We start from the raw sequence: 19,339 nt of genomic DNA, 5'->3' as shown, positions 1-19,339 counted from the left end.
ATAACCGAGTTGGTTGTCCGGGTTTTGTGTCTATCTTGGTGACAACCTCATCCCGTGGTCATCTAAACACCAATAGGTTGTCTCTTGGCTTTGAAACCTTCTTCTCAAGTTGTGATTCCCCTTATCTTGTGTTACTATTGTTCTTTTGTGATAATGACTTTCATGCATTTAGCCTCTAACCAGTCCACACCAAATAACAAACATTTGGATATCAATTTACATTATGTTAGAGAACATGTTCATTTTAGTCAAGTTCGTGTGTTGCAGTGTTGCACGTGTCATCAACTTATAAATTTGCAAATATATTTACTAAAGAATACCTACACAATTATTTTTGAACTTTCGGGACATTTGAGCATTTGTAAACTCTTGCTCCAATTAAGTGAGTGTGTTAAATACCGTATTATTTATTTGTTCACATTGTATAATATATATATGGTCGTTTTATGTAACATTTGCACTTATTTATACAAAACTAATGCAAACCCTAATGATTCCACATTATCAAACACAAATGGATTGTAACCTCAAATTTCTTTTCTCGTAACTAATTTACCATTTCACTACTGTCGTTTTGATCATTTTACATATATAAGCGGAATTTGTCAAACACTAAAAGATAATTTTTCAACTTATTGCATTACTTTATTGATACGCCTTGAATTAAATTGCAATGATTTAATAAAGTTTTTCTATTACTAAACTAATCTTTATATTAACCAAATATGGTGAGGTCGTATAACAAAATCACCAGCTTATGAAAATATATTACATAATGATATGACTTCAACTCACGATATAAGTTTCTACACAACAACAACAACAAAAGAAAAAAAAAAAAGCGCAACAAATGTTAAATCTCGTAGTGTTTGTGATATTCATTTCAAGGTCTTTCTTTAAATCAAAGTTCTTTAAAATGTTGTGTATGAATTAGCTCATTTTATGGAAACACTCATTCATATATAATGGTCAAATGTCCACCTTTCCTCATTAGTCCATTTAACAATGTTTTTTTTTTCTCCCAATATTTATACCTTTAAAATAGTTACAAAAAGGGAGAAATAATCACTTTTAAAAAGCCAAAAAAAAAAGTGAAATGAAATTAGAGTGACACAAGTGGGTGAGTTTATGGGGAAATTGTATGGAATTCACTCTGTTCCATAATAAGTTTACACCAGAGGAACAAACCCCATAATATTTCATTCATTAACATTCATTCATTGATTCTAAGCTTAAAAATTTACCAAATCACATAATCTTCTCATTGAACAAGCAATTTTGAGTCACATGCCACTATCTTAACCCTTCCAACATTTTCCTGACATTCATCATACTTGAACAGAGCATCTTGAAGAATGAATGTCCACACATTGTCACAGAATCTGTACGTGTGCAAATGCCCCTGTCATTATATAAACAAAAACATCAGCAACTGGGGGTATAATCGTCATTTATCAGGTTCTTTCTTTTCGAATGGGTTTTGCTTAAGCCAAAACCTGAGACTCAATGTATCAAGAAATCAACTCTTTACCTTATTTAACTTATCTCATGTTAAAATTGATGAACATTGTGAAATTTTTTAATTGGAATGTAAAGGGTATAATGGTAATTTTGTCATGAAGCATTACACTTTCTTTTCAACACAAGAATTAAAGAGATGGAAATTATTTACCTTAATAGAGACCTTGGTCTTAACCTGATTGTCCAGAGCTTCAGCCATTGACTACAACCAATGAAACATGATATCTTACAGATTAAATAATCATCAATACACATACTACCTTCACACTGAATTAACACATAGTTAAAAAAGAAGAAGAAGAAGAAGAAGAAGCTCTGAAGAGTTAAGAGACCTTATCAAACTGAACAAGAACTTGGATAGCAAGCTCAGGACCAAGAATCCCACTTGATACCATCTCATCCAAAGTTTCAGTCAAACACATTCCAATTGTTGACCTACGATACAACTCAAATGTTGCCATTTGATTTCTCTTCTTAATCAACAACCTGTTAAATCAAATCCCAACATAATTATCATGTTGCACAAAATGAAAGAAAAAACTCATTTCTCATTTCTTATCCATCAAAAGAAATCAAAATCTACTACTTTTACAGAAATATATTCTGAACCTGAATTAGAAATTCACTCATACACAATATGAAGTTCGTTCATGCGTACTTCGATTTGCAAAACGACACAAATTAAACATGACATTTGTAGTGTTATGATACGAAGCAACCGAGCTACCGTATTCAAAGAAAACAGGCAAAAATAATCTGAAACTTCGAATCCGAAATCGAAATCAAGATGTTATTCACATAATCAACAACGCGAGATGTCAGAATTTTGAATCAAAGAAACTAAAACTCAAAATCTGAAACAAACAGCAGGCATCGCATAATTTCGCACGAGAATCTTCAATATATACATAAATTAACACAGTTAACGCGCATATATCATTCAATATGAAATCAATTGAGTTTTAAATTGATGATTTATAGAGAATCGGACTCACTTTTTTTTCCGCTCGTTGAGGTTGTGGAAACTTTGGTGCAGAGGGAGAATGAGATCTGCTTTTTATACCCTAGTTTTCGTAGCTCTGGCCTTATATAGGCAGAGAGGGTAAAGCATCGAATGAGAAAAAGACGAAACTACCCCTGCTCTTGTTGATGAAAGGAGAGGGCTGATCGAAGATCTTTGTAGGGTAAAATCGTCCATTCCGACTCCTGAGCTTCTAGATGTTCGATAAAAGCTTGTAGCCCATTTAATAACGTTTCTCAGGGCCTGGCCCAATAATAACTTGTACCTTACGTCTTACTTATGATAGAATAAAGTCAATAAAGCATGAAATTAATTATTTAAATTTCATGAATTTTTTTTACAAAATTTTAGAAATAGTTTCTATGGTTTTTTAAAAAATTGCATAGTGATGACATTTTTCATAAATTTCATATATTTGTTTCGTATGGTTTCTAAAAAATTTATGGTTGGTCATTCTGTCTAACACCTTTTGAATTTTCGGTTAAATCTAGTATAAACGATTTGTTTGCCTTCTAAAAATAATAAAAAATAAAACTATTGACAAAAAAAATATATATTGGCCATTTCATATGTTTTTAACAGTGTTTTTTCAACTGTGTTTTTTCAACAGAAATAATGCAAGATTTTGAAACCATAAAATGGTTGGGTAAGTTTTTCAAAGTTGTCATTTTGAATCATTAGATATTTTAACCTATATTAGCATTTATATGTTGTATCTATTTTTTTCTAGCAAAAATGGATTTTTTTTGTTTTTGTCAAAACCTCTTGACTCGAAAATCAAACCGGAAAATGAATTTTAAGATTTGGTTTCATTGTTTATGACCCAAAAAAAAAAACATTTTACATAAATCAAGCAAACTCTAAAACTTTCCAACCAATAAACATGATTCTCAAAAGAACTAATAACCAAAAATCCAACATCACACACACAAGTCCTCAAATGTGACGATTTGAGTGACCCTTTGGATTTATCAACCACATAACTATATCATTTCTACTAAAATAAACGTCATGTGTAGCTTCAAATAATCTCTTTTCAATTATATACCAAAACAAAATGATATTTTTTTCCCACATCAATACAATTTTTTAATCATCTTGACTAACTTGATTATCGGTGCTAATTAGCATAAAATTATTGATAAAATAACTAGATTATAAAATAGTTTTTGTAATCAAATTTTACCAATATCTCTTGATTGTATTCTGTGCAACTAGCCACAATGCCTCATAGTAAAAGACTAAAGCACCCTTCATCACAAAATACAACCATTCAAGCAAACATGTAGTAGTTTGCAATTGCTATGATTATGATTTATCTTAAAGCTAATAATTGTTGCTCTAACTCATCACAAAAGTCATCTTTTACACAATCTTCCTCTCCTGAATTCTCATTAAACTCAACCGCTTCAAAGTCTTCTCCATTTCCATTTTGTTGTTCTTTGCTCTGGATTTCTGCCACGTGTCCAGTTTTCTTATAAAACATTTCTTTCTCAACATTCCAATCTTCACTTGTTTTCCCAATCACATCTCCAATCAATATCTGGTTTTCAGCAATGTGCTTTATATCACGTGTATCCATCACCTTTTCCGCTTCTGTATAATTGATTTGAATAATATGAAATTTGTTTTGTGAAGGGTAAAATGGTCATTTAGTATTGTTTAGACTTAGACAGATAAGATTATATTGATATATGAGAAAAAAAACCTTTAATAGCTAGCTCTTTGGCCAAAGAATAATCTCTTGACATTTTCTTGAGTGAATCAACATCAAATTCTTTATCCTAAAAAACAAAAAAGATTATTCAATTCTTAAAGTCACAAAAAATCATTATGAAATATTGCAAAAAATTAGCACTCACTATGTCCATGTGGATGTAACGTTCGATTTCTGTGTCTTTAAATAACCTAATTCAAAACAAGAAAACATAATAACAACTCATATATCATGACACAATCTTTAAATATTTAACTAATTATAGATTTAAAGATTTACTTTTTATTGGCATGTTGAACACGTGCATCTTGTAAATTTGTTAATTCATTTACCCTTTCTTCTACAGATCCTTGTTTTAAATCAGTAGCTCCATATAGAAATAAATCCCTTTCTAGCATACTTTTCACTAAAATTGATACAATTCCTATATTCTCTTTTTTTGCATCAACAACAAGTTCCTTAAGTCTCTTGATTTCTCCTACAAGATAAAAAGAAAAATATTAAATCCCATGAGAAAAGATTATATAAAAACCAGAGAATAAAAATAAAAAACAACATACGTGCACACAAATAGATTCTGAAGGGAGGCTTGAATGGTTGTGTTTCATGTAGGCAGAAAAGACAATAAAGCCCTCCGATTCTGTGTGATATAGAAGAATTAGATACCATGTAACCTGCATCAGAATATATATATATATATATATATATATATATATAATATATTGTCAATTATTTAAATAAGATTAAAACTTTGTATGGATAATTATATATAATTTATTATACCTATGGAATGGGAATAGAGAGATTGCATAAAGAAACCCAATTTTGAATTGGGTTTAGCCTCAAAGATGCATGAGAATTTTTTAGAAAGCCATATTTTCTTCATATCAGTTAATGTAGTCATTTCACCCTGAAATAATTCAGATAAAGTTTCAAAACATGGAAATAATTAAGGCCAAACTTTGAATTTTATAAAAACCACTATACTTTGGAATTAACCACTTGAAAATTCTTTTTTTTTTTTAATGATTTTACCACTAAAACTTTTGAATTTTATAAAAAAACATCATTAACCAGAAAAATCTTCTTCCGATTGTTAAACCAGAAAAAAGAACTTTTTTTAGTGGTTAGACCAACAAAAAATCAAACTACAGTGGTTTTTTGTGGAATTTACCTTAAAGGTAAAAAAAAAAAAATGAATATAAGTTGAATAAAAGAGAGAGAGTAATGAGAGGGAAATTGTTTTGAGTACCTCTGCAAACTCATTGATAAGGTCATCAATGTCAAGTCTAAAGGGTTTGAGATCCATTGAGTCTAAAAAAATTTGGTATTTCCAAAAAAGACCCTGATAATTAACAAGTTCATTGTTAGGGATTAACATTGTGTAACCATCAAAACTCCAAAGTGACATAGTTTATATATATATATATATATATATATATATATATATATATATATATATATATATATATATCAGAAGAGCATAAATATATATGAGAAGGAGCATACATGCCACAAAGAGATAACATATATCAAGAGAAAGAGAAGACAGCAGGTGAAAGTAATTGTGATTAGGATCATTTTGTTTCATTTCTCTTGGCGAATACAATCAACAACTATAGCATAATTTAGACATTTACCATTTCTTTTACAATTCCCATGTAGGTAGAAATCTATTCTGATTTCAAAGTAGAACCAGATACAGGAATTTTTGATTAACCGCAGTTAAACCTTAAAGGGGCATTTTATCAAACACTTGATATGCATCCCTTAATACCAAAGAAGTTGATTGAAAAGTAAAAGGTAAAGCACAGGTTGAGATGTTAGCTTAGATGAATATCTTACTGGTGGAGATGACGGCGGAGATGAACAAACAACACCATAATCTTCCTAACAGATGGTGCACCACTTAGAACAGCCGCATATCGCATTCAAATCACATGTAATTGCATAAAGAAACTAATAGACATAGCAACTAACCATCTGAAAAAAGGGATTCACTGTGGCATTTAATCAAACACCTAATAGGCATAACAACTAACCATTTAAGAAAAAATTCAGCCATAATTTTATAGTTCAACAAGAAAAAAACAATTCAACAACATAGTAAATTACATAATTGAAAAGAACCTATTTTGAGGAGAAAATTAGGCGAGGTAGCAGCGGAAGCTTCTGGTGAGTCGGCGGAGATCGTCTAGTTGGTCGTCGGCGGCGCCGGTCTTCAGGTGGTCCGGCGAAGTCTGAAGAGAGAAGGATGAAGGCGAGGGAGAAGGTTGAAGGTGAACACAGGGAAGAGACTACGCACGACGTCTTTTTTTTTTTTTTTTTTAGGCTTGTAAAAGAAACATAAACTTTTATAATAACGACGGTGAGTGGCCGACGAGACAGAGGGAGAACGAAGGAGGAGAGAAGAGAGAGAAGGTGTAGGGGGTGTTTTGGCTTATCTTTGAGAGGTCAAAGTCGTTTGTGGGAAAACGGAAGGCTTTCTTTCGAAGAAGCAAGGCTAAATGGAAATGGAGTGGTCACCACGATCGAAAAAGTCAAGTCATCTTCTCCACCAACCCACTGCGCCTTGAAAATGGTCACCACTAACCATATTTATTTATTTATTTATTTTTATTTTTTGTAACATTTATATTAAATAAAAAACATAATTTATAATATACATTAATTTTTTTTTTAACATTATATTAAATAAAAATCAAAATTTATAACATACTTAGTTTTTTTTTTTTTTTTTTTTTTTAATTTTCGTAACATTGTAATAAATAAAAAAATATTAATTTTTAACACAAATAAGTTGTTTGAAAACACAAAAAAATAAAATCATATTTCATTAATTAAAAACACAGATTTAAAACCTAAATTACTAAAACAAACATAAAACATAACAAATCAAACATTACACTACTTAATTAAAAAATAAAAAACACATAAAACATAAAACTCATAGATAAATACTACTCGTCGTCGTCACCGACTTCATCACCCTCAACCGCCTCGTCGTCACCTTCTATATTCGTCTCGTCATAATCGTCATCATCCTCTTCATCTTCATCGTTATATCCCCCTTCTAGTTGTCTCCCCCATATGTGTTCGGTCAAATTGTGACGTAGATTGTGATGTGTTTCACGATTTTGAATTTCCAAAACTCTAGAGAAGTATGTCGGGCTGCCAACTTCTATCACTGCAGGTGGATTAAGTATATCGTTCCTATTATATGAACATATAGCATGTCTGGTGCTTTACCCTGCAAAATATTGTTAAATAACGGAGACGCTTGAAGCACATTCAGGTCATTGTTGGACCCCGCCATACCAAAGAATGCATGTCAAAACCATAAGTCATGTGATACAACCGCCTCCAATATAACAATCGGGACCCCATGATTTCCTCGCATGAATTGACCACGCCACGCATTGGGACAGTTTGCCCACTCCCAATGTAACGACCCAAAAATCAAGGGTAAAAAAATTTCATTTTTAATTGTGTAATTATATAAACCATTAGTCTAAAAACATTCATAATATTAACTCATGTCAAAATCAGTGTGTAAATAAACAAACATGTCACCATAAATAATATTAGAGTATAATCCCGAAGATCTCATGTGCGGAAAACATAGTGTGATGCGTTGTGATCAAGCCGGCTCCTTCCCTTTGAAAACGAAGTACCTGAAACCAAAACTGAAAACTGTAAGCATGAAGCTTAGTGAGTCCCCCAGAGCATACCACACACAATCCAAATAACCACATAAACCATATCAGCTATAACAGATACATAAACTGTAACAATCGCATAGGCATGCATGTACACATATAAAGATGCCATGGAAACCCTCCAGGGTTTTATTCACATACTCACGTAAATCATATCAACTACACCAGCCATGCATATAAACATATAGGGAAGCCCTGGAAACCCTCTAGGGTCTTACACCGAGTGCCATGGGAACCCCCACATGGTCTTAGCCCAATGCCTCGGGAACCCCCCCGAGGTCTTTGACCTAGGATGCCAAGGAAACCCTCCAAGGTCTTACACCTAAGTGCCTCGGGAACCCCCCGAGGTCTTGACCTAGGATGCCAAGGAAACCCTCTAAGGTCTTACACCTAAGTGCCCCGGGAACCCCCCGAGGTCTTCCATGCAAGTATCACAAAGACCACTAGCCTATCACGTACCACAAAATCAATTAGCATACCACATAATCATTAGCATACTCCCTATCACATAACCAGCTAACATGCCACATAATACAACTTCAGCTAGTGTATCACATATCATAAAATGGGCCGGCCTTGGTGCCTTAGACCCATTGGTATGGTGAGGAGACTCACCTCGCACTACAGAAGCCTCCCGCATGAATTCCTTAGCTGCTGCCCCGCCAGCTTCCCGAGCTGTCACCACCAATCAATATACCCAAATAGCAATTAGGCCCCAATACCATAATCCTTAATCCATGCACGGGGTAAAATTACCATTCTACCCCTGGTCCAGTATGATCCAAACTAAGGCCCAAACCCAAAACAAAATCCCAATACTAGGTAGGCTTTCCAAGCGCACTAGTGGCCCACTAATGGCCCGATTTGCTAAATTAGGCCCAATCCCTCTAATAGGCCTTACCTTAAGCCCAAACATATTCCCGGCCCAAAACATCTGACTTCTGATGGTCCACTAAAGTCCAAAGGCCCAAAGTCCACTGCCTGGCCCAACCCGAGGCCCAAAACAGTCCAAGCCCACAACTGATGAGTACGCGGGGCGTACTTCCTTGTACGCTAAGCGTACTGGCTGAGGTGGTGTACGCTGCGCGTACCTGCATGTACGCCCATCGTACTCCTTGTTAAGCTACTTTTTCATTAAGTGCTTAATACTCCATTCCAGTAGCTACAATTACAGATCTAAGTCCTCTTCGACATCCTAATCCATAAAGTCGAATGCTTTAAGCCTTTGCATGGCTTAATGAATCCCAAACACCAAAGATGAATTCCTAAAGGTCAAAATCACTCCCAAAATGTCTCAAAACTTCTTAATACCTTAAGACCTCAGTCCAAACTCCTAGATCTGATTTCAAGGGACCTCTTAAGTCATAAAGTTTCCAACTTTATGACTTAGCATAACTCAATGGGGTCCAAATCAAAACCTTGAGTCCCAAACTTCATCAAATGACCACTAAATCATGCATGGAAGGTTTATACCCATCAAGATCCAAACTTTGTGACTCCATAACCTCAATAAGGACCAAATATAGAGCTTCAAAGGTTCTGGAGTAACTTCTACTCACAAGAACCACCACAAAGGGACCAAAACCATAACCAAAAACCACCTAGCTAGATCTAAATGAAAGAGTTGTCAAGGTTGAGACTTTATACCTCCAAAAGCTTGCAAAGTTGATGAAGGTTCTGGATCTAGAAACTTGACTCCAACCATAGTTTGATCACCAAGTTCCTTCTTCTTCAAGGTCCAAACATAACAAGTCATAACCCAACTAGATCCACATGAGAAAGCCACCAAGATCCAAAATTTATACTTTCTGGAGTTAGATCAATATGATTAGGTCTTGGATCCAAAAGCTTCAAGCCAAGCAATGCTTCCTCAAGGAAATCCTTCTTCCACAATAAGCACCAAAAACCCACTAAATCACCAAAAAGCTCAAGAATCACTCAAATGGAGGCTAAGGGTCGATTTCTAGGGTTTAGAGGGATGGAGGCTGAAGATATTAGGGTTAGGTTATGAGATAAGGAGTTTAAATAGGGTCCAAGACCCTAAAATAGGGTTATGATCTAACTGGAGTACGCCCAACGTACATATGGTACGCCCAGCGTACTCCGAGGAACATTCGTGACCCTCCTGGTCAGTACGCCCATCGTACTCCAAGGTACGCCCAACGTACTACCTTCTTTGCTAGTACGCCCCGCGTACTCGGCTAAGCCTGAAAACCGCGTACACTTTGAGTACGCCCCGCGTACACTTTGTGTACACCCAATGTGTACAATCAATACTACCAAGCATCCCTGGAAAACTATGTTTAGCTTGATGCGCGACATACAACTGTTCGGCATCACTTTTAGTCGGATGTCGCAAGTATATGTCACGGTAAAGCTCAATAACATACTCACAGAAAAGATATGTACACTCTCGACCCGTCCTCTCAGACATTTTCAGATACTCATCTGATGCGTTGCAGTTATACCATATCCCAACTGTCTAAGAGCGGCCGTATATTTTTGTATTGTAGTAAAACCGCGTCTACCTCTAGCATCCCATCGTAATTGGAAATACTCATAATTACATTCCAAATCTCTAGCTATACTTAAAAATAAAGTTCCACTAATACGAAAACGATCTTCGAATTTCGCTAGGTCGTATAAACTATCAGGGGCAAAATAATCACGTACTAAAAGTTCATGTGCCGCCTCTCGATCCCGGTTGATCCATTTTCTATGTTTCTTCTCACGGTGTGAACTTTCGCCTCTCTCATGAATCACGTCTTGTGCCGCAGACAATAGTGTGTGCAAAACCAAATCATCATCAGAACCGCTATCCATTTTTTGTTGAATGTGTGTGTTTGATTTGAGAGAATTTTTGTGTTTGTTTTAAAAAAAATTGTGTCAAAATAGATATATATATAGAGAGAAATTGAGTGGTAGGTGTAATAATTAATTAAGTATTTTTTTTATGGAGTATGCAAGCCAACGGTCAAAAAAGAAATCACCCAATCAAATCGCGTGTCTTCTCCCGTCTCCGGCTCCACGCAACAAACAACCCACCGGAAGGTGGGGCGGTGTTCACGCGTAAAGGGGGCTGACACATCAGCTCCCACGCGTCCTTTCCCCACCACTCTGGGCAACCTAATTGCATATTGGTAGAATCGCCGGTGAAGGGCACCTGTCGACTTCCAGAGATTCCAAGACGTGGGGCCGGAAGGACCAAACTGTCAATATGTCCAAAGTAATGTGCTAAAATTCTTAAGTAAGAAATTACTGTGGGAATTTCGTGAGAACCCATTAGTATACTATTCCTCAAGTGTATGGGAATTAATACTATTAAAAGTTCTAAAAACTCTTGAAGGCTTGAGATTATCACAGATTCACAGCTTGACGTTGTAAATATTGAAAATTTATAAATACTTGATTTTTCTTTTATTTATTGAAATTTTTTATAATTTATTATATGTAGGAACCAATTTATCATTTATCCATGTTTAATCCTAACAAAATCGTATTGATCGCAGTCTAAGGTCTTGTTTGATATACGTCTGACCGAGTTGGGTCAGACGTTTTTTGCTGACTCGGTCAGACAAACTTGTTTGTTAAGCAGATTTATTGATGTCTGACTCGGAAAGATATATCTGAATGAAAAAGATATGAGATATCTCCTGACTGAGAAAGATTCCAAACGTGCCCTTGCCCTACATTCAAGTTTCAACGCCTCCATCTCGTTTTTTTTTCTCTTTCAACTATTGACGATTTGAGACTCACCCACCACCGATCGACGCTGCACCTCTACCAATTGAAGATCTCTTCTAATCAGGTATGATTTCTATCTTCTTAGTTCAGTTTTTCATGTATATATCCGATTTTTCTTGTTGTTCATTCTGATTTCGTGTTGTTTCTCTTTCGATTTGTTGTTAATTCCAATTTCTTGCCTTTGCCTGCCCTTGCCATGTGTTCTGATTTGCTATCCAATTTGATTTTTCTGCTTGAGAAGTTATAAATCTGATGCAGATTGTTAAATCTAATGTTGTATTGCATTTTTTTTTCTCTATTCACATTGAGATTCTTAAATTTGATGCAGATTTTTTTTACGTAGAAATCTAGTACAGAATTTTTGTTTAAAAGATAAATATGGTGCAGAATTTGCATTCTGATATTTGTTAAGCTAATTGATTTGTTATCTTGCTTATTGACTTTTTTGATTTGCTAGTTAGTTGATTGATTTGCTAGTCATGTTTTAATTTGTTGGATTCAAACTTAGAACATCATAGCTTTTGCAAAGATGTTTTTGCTGTTGAATTCATAGATACATATTTGTTAAATGCTGATTTTGCTATTAAATGTTCATTTTTGCTGATTTTTGTTGTTGAATGTTGATTTTGAAGTTCACTTTTTATGGAATGGTTTCTAATTGATGTTAAGATCTTTTATGTCCATAAACAAACGATTTCTGATTGATGTTAAGATACATATTTTTTTCTGTTGAATATTGATTTTGCTCATAAACAAATGATTGCTTTATGATTGATGTTAAGATCTTCTATGTCCTTTTGAATTCAGTTGATTTTTGATAGCTGATATGGAGATAAAGGTGGAATGGTGTAGGTAAGGGGTTTTATGGATGGATGGGATTACGGAAGAGGTTCAAGATGGGTGATAATAGAGGTTAAAGTACAGTGAAGAAGATGATGATGCAGTGATAGTGGTGTGAAGAAGATGAGGGTAAAATGGTCATTTTTTTCATAAGTCAGCACATTCAGTCAGATGTACAATCAAACAACCTGGTTTCTTACTCAGTCAGGATTTCTTACCCAGACAGGCCTTTCCCAGTCAACACTTTCTCAGCCAGCAACTATCAAACGGGACCTAACTTTTCTTTTTCCATACAAATACCATGCGGACCAATAGTACAATCTATTTTTTTTTACCATATCTTTATTTAATAAGCAAAAATTATTAAAACACTAAAAAAAACCTCCTTATATTTTATTGGAATTTATAGAAGTAATCTTACAAGTTGACAAGTCTTTCTATCCCACATTGATGGGAAAAAACCTTGTGTAGGTTTATAAGCTAGAGGAGTGATGCCACAAAATTTGCATTTATTTCACTGTCATGTAGGCGACACCTTAGCAATTACCACAAAAGTGTGGTTTCATGCCACACCCAATGAGTGGTGCCACATGCAATTTAAAAGGTTTAAAAAGAAAAAAAAAATCTGCTACACTCGAACAATAGTCAATTGGAATGACAATAGGAAGAGAGGAGCGCTCCCTTGGAGTGCCACAATGCGGTCTCTACCGCACCAAAACCGCGGGAAATGGGTGGTATTCCAAGCTGATGTGAAAATGGAGTGCACCCTCTACTACACCCACCCCCTCAAGTCTAAAGGGGTGTTTGGGATAACTTTTTAAAATAGCTTTTTAGCTTTTCAAAAAGCTACTAAGCTAAAAAAGTGTTTGTGTTATTAAAAAACGCTTTTTTAAAATAGCTTTTTGGATAGGAAAAAGTAAAGCTTTCAAAAAGCTGGAAAATCCTAGTTTTTTTTAGCTTTTAAAGCCATTTTACTCCTAAAAAACAGCTTTTCTTATCCAAACACTTTTTAAAATAAGTTTTTCCTAAAAACCATAAGTTAATAAGCATTTTTCTTAAAAATCACTTTTGTGCTAAAAAAGCTAACCCAAACATGTCCTAAGTGATTTACAACATATTTCTTTCTCTATATCATCCTATACATCTTAAATGATGACATTTGTCATATAATTGTATTAAAATATTATTATTTTCATTAAATATGACATGTATCATCATTTAAGATGAATAAGATGATATGTAGAAAGAAAATGTAGAATGATATTTAATTCTCTTTTATTTTTCAATTATTAAAAATTCCATATGATTATATATATATATATATATATATATATATATATATATATATATTGTTTTCCGTTTTGTAAAATCGTAATCGTAATATTCTACGGAAGCAATTTAAAACATAAAAAAAAAATACATTGAAACCTATCGGTAATAATAAATAGTTTTAAACATGAAAAATACCTCTTCAACATATTATTTAACAATAAAAAAAAATCAAAAGTGGTTTTCTAGGGTTCATATTCATTCATTTACTTAGACTATATCTAATGGACTAAACTAAAAAATTATCTAGTAGTTGAAAAGTTGGGTTTTTTTTTTTTTTTGAACAACAAACTAATCTAGTTATCACCACATATGTATTGTTCATTATCACCACACTTATGTCTCAAACAAGACTTAAATCTATGACCTCTGAAAAGTTAGCTGATAGATGAAAAGTTAGTTGCAACTTGATTAACCATCTAATGAAAAAAAAATGTTTGATATAAAATTAGTTGATAAACTAACTAAAAATTTCTATAAAAATACCTAAAAATGTACGTAGAAGATCGGAGTTTAATATAACTAATAAAATGTATATTTTGAAGAGTTTTAAATAACTCAATAAACTTGTTTAAACGTTGGTCTGAATATCTTTTTAAAATACTAACTTATAAATTATTTTTGATTTGTTAAACCAAACAATCTAAAAGAGCTTGAAAAATAAACTATTTTTATATGTTCCAAACATAGCTTTAAACATGACAAAATGTTAGAATTCTTTTAGAAAAAATAAATAATAACGATATGATTCAATCCTACAATCCTATCCCGATCTCAACATCTATATATAATTTATAATTGAGAAGAATCATAAGATTACCCAAAACGATCTAAATATAATTGAGAAGAATCATAAGATCCTAACAACTTTGAAAAATACTAAACTAGTTTTAAATAATTTAATATATATCATAAAAATCAATAGTCTCGAGAAAAAAAAAATAGCTTTACGAAATAACCACAAATTTGAACTCAAATTGTACAATAAAGTTTGTCACAAGCATCCCAACAATTTCAAGTCTACAAACTCACCACTTTCTACCACTACCACTAAAAACACAAACAACCACCAAACTTTCAAATCGGAAACTCCATTTTAATCATCGCATTAGTCGCATCCACCATCTCACCACGCAACCAATCCTTAGCACACACCAACGCCTCCACCGTCTCCGCCCTCAACGAACACCGGTACCTCCCCATCTCCGGCCGCCCCACCTCAAACACAGCCTCCGCCGCCACCGTCGACACCGGCACCGACAAAATATCCCTCGCCATCTTCGAAAGTGTCGGATACTTCACCTTATTCAACTTCCACCACCCCACCACATCAAACTCATGCACACGTGGCAACAATGACTCCTCCAAATACTGGTCCAGCTCAGACTTCGATTGCTGACTTGTCGTCTCCATAATATACACATCAAAATCCGTCAACCCCGGCCCGCCACCACCACCGCCATCCCCATCCTCCATTTTCACTTCTCCGGTCACCGGACCACCACCGTTTGCTAGCGGCACTGGGAGCGCGACGTACTCTAGAAAAAGCTGATGAATCCCTTCATCGACTATATTTATATACGTTTGCGCCTCGTCACCATATATCTTTGTGAAACTAAATTCAACTAACTTCATTTTGAAACGTGGGTCCATAACTACCGCGATTGCTAATATCAAACAACAATTTTTCCAATAGTTATTGAAATTCTCTTGCATTGGTTTGGTCAGCCCGCTGATGACCGGATCCTCGCTGGCGGCTGCCCGAGCTAGCTCGAGTTGAATCTTCCACGCTTCATGGAAAAACGTGTTTGTTGTCGGGACACTCGAGGTTGTTAAAAGATTCGCGGTGTCATACAAAATCTTTAAATACGCGCAAAGATTCTCGATTACATTCCACTCTTCACGAGTCGGGCCTTTACTGTAATCGGAATCGGTGGTGTCTAAGCAAGAAAACACCTCTTTCAATTCCGATGCCGATTGTAACATTTCGTACGTTGTATTCCATTGCGTTTGGTTGTCGATCGCTAACGTTTTTGTACTCGGGACTTGAAGTTGTTGTTTAAGGGATAAAAACTTCTCTTCTAACGATTCCGATGTTTTCACATACTTCACGCAGTCACGTACTTTTTTCACGGTTTCATGATTTGCGGCGAGTGATTCCGATACAATTCCGCTTATGGAACGGGAAAGACAGTTTCCGAGGAGTAATTGGCCGCCGAGGATGTTCGGGTTTTTTTCCGAGAGAAGATTCCGGAGACTTTCGATTCCGATTTCACTCACGGGTTGGTTGATTGTAATCGAGAACAACCTCCCTTCCATATTCCAATCGGAAAGACAAGCGGAAACGGCATGACTAAAGGCGGAATCGGAATCGGGATATGGTTCCATCACCACGTTTAAAAGCTTCCTATGAATCTTCCATTCACTATCCACAAACTGACCCGTTACATAAACGTAACCCGTGGTTTGACATGACCCGTATAAGTCAACCGTGAGACAAACCCGACCCGGCATTGATTCAATCACTTTCTGGATTTTATCCTTTTCGCTTAAATAAGTCGCCACACAATCGCCTTGCACAGTGCTAAAGTTGACCAAGTCAAACCTCGGTTGTAAGTTATGAACAAAGGAAACGAAACCCGGGTGTTCAACGATGTGGAGCGGGTAATCATGCATGATGATCATACGGGCAATTTCATGGCGGCACCGGTCGGAATCGAAGGGGAAGAACGGGGCGGCAGTGGCGGTCCGGTAGCGGCGTTTGGGTGGTTCGGTGGCGGTGTTTGGTGGTTGTGGGGTGGTGAATGGTGATGACGGGTCGGGGTGGTTGTTTTGGTTTTGGTTACGGAGGACAACCGGGCAGCTGCCCTTGGCGATGTGGCGTTTCAGGTGACTTGTTCCGGCGACTTTTGAACCTGTGCTGTATGCGAATGATTGTTTGCATTGTTTACAACAAGCACGTCTACAACCGGGGCCCACGTTTTCGATTGTGAAGTGTTCCCATACGATTGATTTCTTCTTTCGGCGTTTGTTGGGCTGTGATTCCATGTTTTGCGCGTCTAGGAAGACCGGCTGCATCTCCATGTTGACCAATGCGTTGTTTTCAGTGGGAAGTGACTCCATGAATACCTTTACATATAGAAAACAATTTTTTTTTTAACTATTTAATGTAATAAAGTTATAATCTTTTAGCACATTTTAACAATTTAAGTAGACTATATGTTCAAATTCATATCGACAATTCTTCTGAGAAAGAATTATATTGCAATTTGCAGGTTGTATTCTTTATCTACATAATTGTACATGAACTTGAAGACAAACACAAAGCTTAGGTTATTTAATAAGTACACATATGTATGCACAAGGTACAACCCGTATAGCATTAAGACTCGTACTTAAAAAAACACCGAATTGGGCCAACCTTTTTAAGTCCATCTTCATCATAAGCATAGACAAAGTGAGCAGAACTCGATGTAGTTCAGTTGAATTAAAGAAGACAATCGAATTTACATAAATACCCTTCATGGGCACATAGAGAAGTCCGTTATCTTTTTCGGAATCCGGGTCAAACATGACGAATCTCAACATCCATGGGCTAAAACAAGTTCATCCTGAACAGATCTAGGGTTTCCTCTTAGAAACATAAGAATTAAGCTAAGAGAAGTCAAAACATCTAAAATCCATAGCACATGGAGCTATATATAACGATCAATTAATCAATTAATCAGCTAATTAAACAGAAAACAACAAATCATGTTCGGATTCAAGCAATTTAACACTGAAGCATACTAATTAATCAATCAACAGGTCAAACACCAGAAACCCATCAAAATTAACATCAATCGAAGCAGAAAACAACGAATTAAGAGTATGGTTTAGAATTATACCGATAAAAGCAGCTGCCGGGGCGAAAACACCGATCTAAATCCGGCGAAATCGAGATCCGGAGAGGGGTTCTTCGAGGAGAGAGAAAGTTGGGAGGAGAGAGAAAGATGAGAGATTGGGCTTGAACCCGAGAAAGCGAATTGGACTATTGGAATTGGGGTTTGTTGGGGGAAGCCAAGGAAGAAGACGATAAGGGTCTTTGTAAAAAATGTGAAATCACAATTCACAAAAGGAAATAAAAATAAAAGCGGATTGGATATGGACTTTGAGATCCATTAATATTTTGAGATGACATATGTTATCATATATTTTGTTTACTGTGTGTTTTGTGTGTTTGTGTGTGTTTGGTGTAGGGGGTTGCAGCCCATTGAGCCACATAGGTTTACTTTTTTCTAATAAGGTTTTTGTTTGGAGTAGAGGTAGGGTGGGTGGGTCTACAAATTAAGATGCTTTTTAGTAAAAGAAAATCAATGCAATAAATAAAAATAATGCATATTTAGTCAAAATTTATTTTAAATAAAGCATAGCTTAATTTATATTTTATGTAATTGTTTTTTTTTATTTTATTAACATAAAATTTCTGAACATTGATTTTTAGAGTAGATTGTATAAAATAAAATTAACTAAAATCATGTTTTTATGTATACAAATTATATGTAAAATTTATGTATTTTCATACTCATTGATAAACTATTTATATTATAAATTTATAACTAAAATAAGATACTCAGATTTCTTGAAATATATTTTGATATATTGATGGTTAGATTATTTATTTAACTTAAATTTATAACATGATTTTAAAACTATACTTACTTAATTTTTCATCAAAAATAGCATTCTCTTTATATATAATTTGTTCGAAAATTACAAAGATTTTTATTTTACATTCTTTAAAACGAGCATTTAGGACAAGACTAATCATATCGCCATTTATGTTCTTATATTTTATGTGATGTCTAGGTATTTTTAGTTGTATTTTGGTTTTAAATTAAGATATATGACCTTGTATGAAAATCATACTTGGTCAATGTCACTGGCTTAGTGAATGGATCGACAAGAATCTCTTCTAATATGACTCTAGTGACTATGATGTCTTCACATTTGACTCAATAGATGCAATATATTCTAACTTTGTTGTTAAGTACACTATAATGTATTACTTGGTACTCCTCCAAGTCAATGCTTCACCATTCAGTAAGAGCACAAATTCTCACTACAAACATAATCATCTCTATTAGTTTGAAACTAGCCTCAGTGTAACCCTTACATTTATCTCTTTGATACTTACAAGAACATATCTCTTGTCCTCCTAGGATATTTAAGAATTTTCTTGGTTTTAAATCAATAATTGACCCCAGAGTTGATCTGATCGACTTTTCATGATCAAGGCATATGAGATATCAGACCTAGTATATATTATGGCATACATGATCGATCATAAAACATAAGAATATGGGACTCAACTTATTTTTTTAGTTCTAAACTAGAACTAGAACATTGAACTTTGTGAAATTTCATACCATGCTTTTCAGGCACAAGTTATTTAGACGTCTGCATCTT

The 19,339-nt window shown here is 34.8% G+C and overlaps 3 protein-coding genes across 5 annotated transcripts; all 3 read right to left on the bottom strand.

The window, feature by feature from the left end:
• Nucleotides 1-1,108: 1,108 nt before the first annotated feature.
• LOC145125010 (transcription initiation factor IIA subunit 2-like) lies at nt 1,109-2,623 on the bottom strand. Its single transcript, XM_079060498.1, has 4 exons — nt 2,517-2,623; nt 1,854-2,007; nt 1,673-1,723; nt 1,109-1,402 (listed from the first exon to the last, which is right to left on the bottom strand). The coding sequence occupies exons 2-4, from the start codon at nt 1,980-1,982 to the stop codon at nt 1,262-1,264; spliced, it is 321 nt and encodes a 106-aa protein (XP_078916624.1). The 5' UTR covers nt 1,983-2,007; nt 2,517-2,623; the 3' UTR covers nt 1,109-1,261.
• A 1,054-nt stretch (nt 2,624-3,677) lies between these two features.
• On the bottom strand, nt 3,678-6,792 carry LOC145126200 (Small nuclear RNA activating complex (SNAPc), subunit SNAP43 protein). 3 transcript variants are annotated; one of them, XM_079061600.1, is made up of 9 exons: nt 6,390-6,792; nt 6,105-6,259; nt 5,512-5,604; nt 5,043-5,169; nt 4,820-4,933; nt 4,539-4,737; nt 4,405-4,450; nt 4,251-4,326; nt 3,678-4,138 (listed from the first exon to the last, which is right to left on the bottom strand). In XM_079061600.1, exons 3-9 carry the CDS (start codon nt 5,566-5,568, stop codon nt 3,858-3,860), a joined length of 900 nt encoding a protein of 299 aa, XP_078917726.1. In that variant the 5' UTR covers nt 5,569-5,604; nt 6,105-6,259; nt 6,390-6,792; the 3' UTR covers nt 3,678-3,857. The 3 variants fall into 3 exon arrangements, with proteins under 3 accessions (XP_078917726.1, XP_078917725.1, XP_078917727.1); XM_079061599.1 differs by having other exon boundaries at nt 6,105-6,242; XM_079061601.1 differs by lacking the exon at nt 6,105-6,259.
• An 8,045-nt stretch (nt 6,793-14,837) lies between these two features.
• LOC145124413 (zinc finger BED domain-containing protein DAYSLEEPER-like) lies at nt 14,838-18,084 on the bottom strand. Its single transcript, XM_079059736.1, has 2 exons — nt 17,779-18,084; nt 14,838-17,020 (listed from the first exon to the last, which is right to left on the bottom strand). The coding sequence occupies exon 2, from the start codon at nt 17,012-17,014 to the stop codon at nt 14,969-14,971; it is 2,046 nt and encodes a 681-aa protein (XP_078915862.1). The 5' UTR covers nt 17,015-17,020; nt 17,779-18,084; the 3' UTR covers nt 14,838-14,968.
• Nucleotides 18,085-19,339: the final 1,255 nt, after the last annotated feature.

This window comes from Lactuca virosa, chromosome 7, assembly GCF_052849685.1.
Source record: "Lactuca virosa cultivar CGN04683 chromosome 7, Lactuca_virosa_CGN04683_v6, whole genome shotgun sequence".
NCBI classification, from domain to species: Eukaryota; Viridiplantae; Streptophyta; class Magnoliopsida; order Asterales; family Asteraceae; genus Lactuca; species Lactuca virosa.
Note: the sequence above shows the minus strand (reverse complement) of the source record. Positions and strands in the feature narration are given on the sequence as shown.

Coding starts and splice junctions, on each gene's coding strand:
- LOC145124413 (XM_079059736.1), bottom strand. CDS start 17,014: ATGGAGTCACTTCCCACTGAAAACAACGCATTGGTCAACATGGAGATG.
- LOC145125010 (XM_079060498.1), bottom strand. CDS start 1,982: ATGGCAACATTTGAGTTGTATCGTAGGTCAACAATTGGAATGTGTTTG. Junction 1,724..1,853: donor TTCTTGTTCAGTTTGATAAG/GTCTCTTAACTC, acceptor CATTGGTTGTAG/TCAATGGCTGAAGCTCTGGA. Junction 1,403..1,672: donor AGACCAAGGTCTCTATTAAG/GTAAATAATTTC, acceptor ATATAATGACAG/GGGCATTTGCACACGTACAG.
- LOC145126200 (XM_079061600.1), bottom strand. CDS start 5,568: ATGGATCTCAAACCCTTTAGACTTGACATTGATGACCTTATCAATGAG. Junction 5,170..5,511: donor TTATCAATGAGTTTGCAGAG/GTACTCAAAACA, acceptor GAATTATTTCAG/GGTGAAATGACTACATTAAC. Junction 4,934..5,042: donor TCTCTATTCCCATTCCATAG/GTATAATAAATT, acceptor ATTCTGATGCAG/GTTACATGGTATCTAATTCT.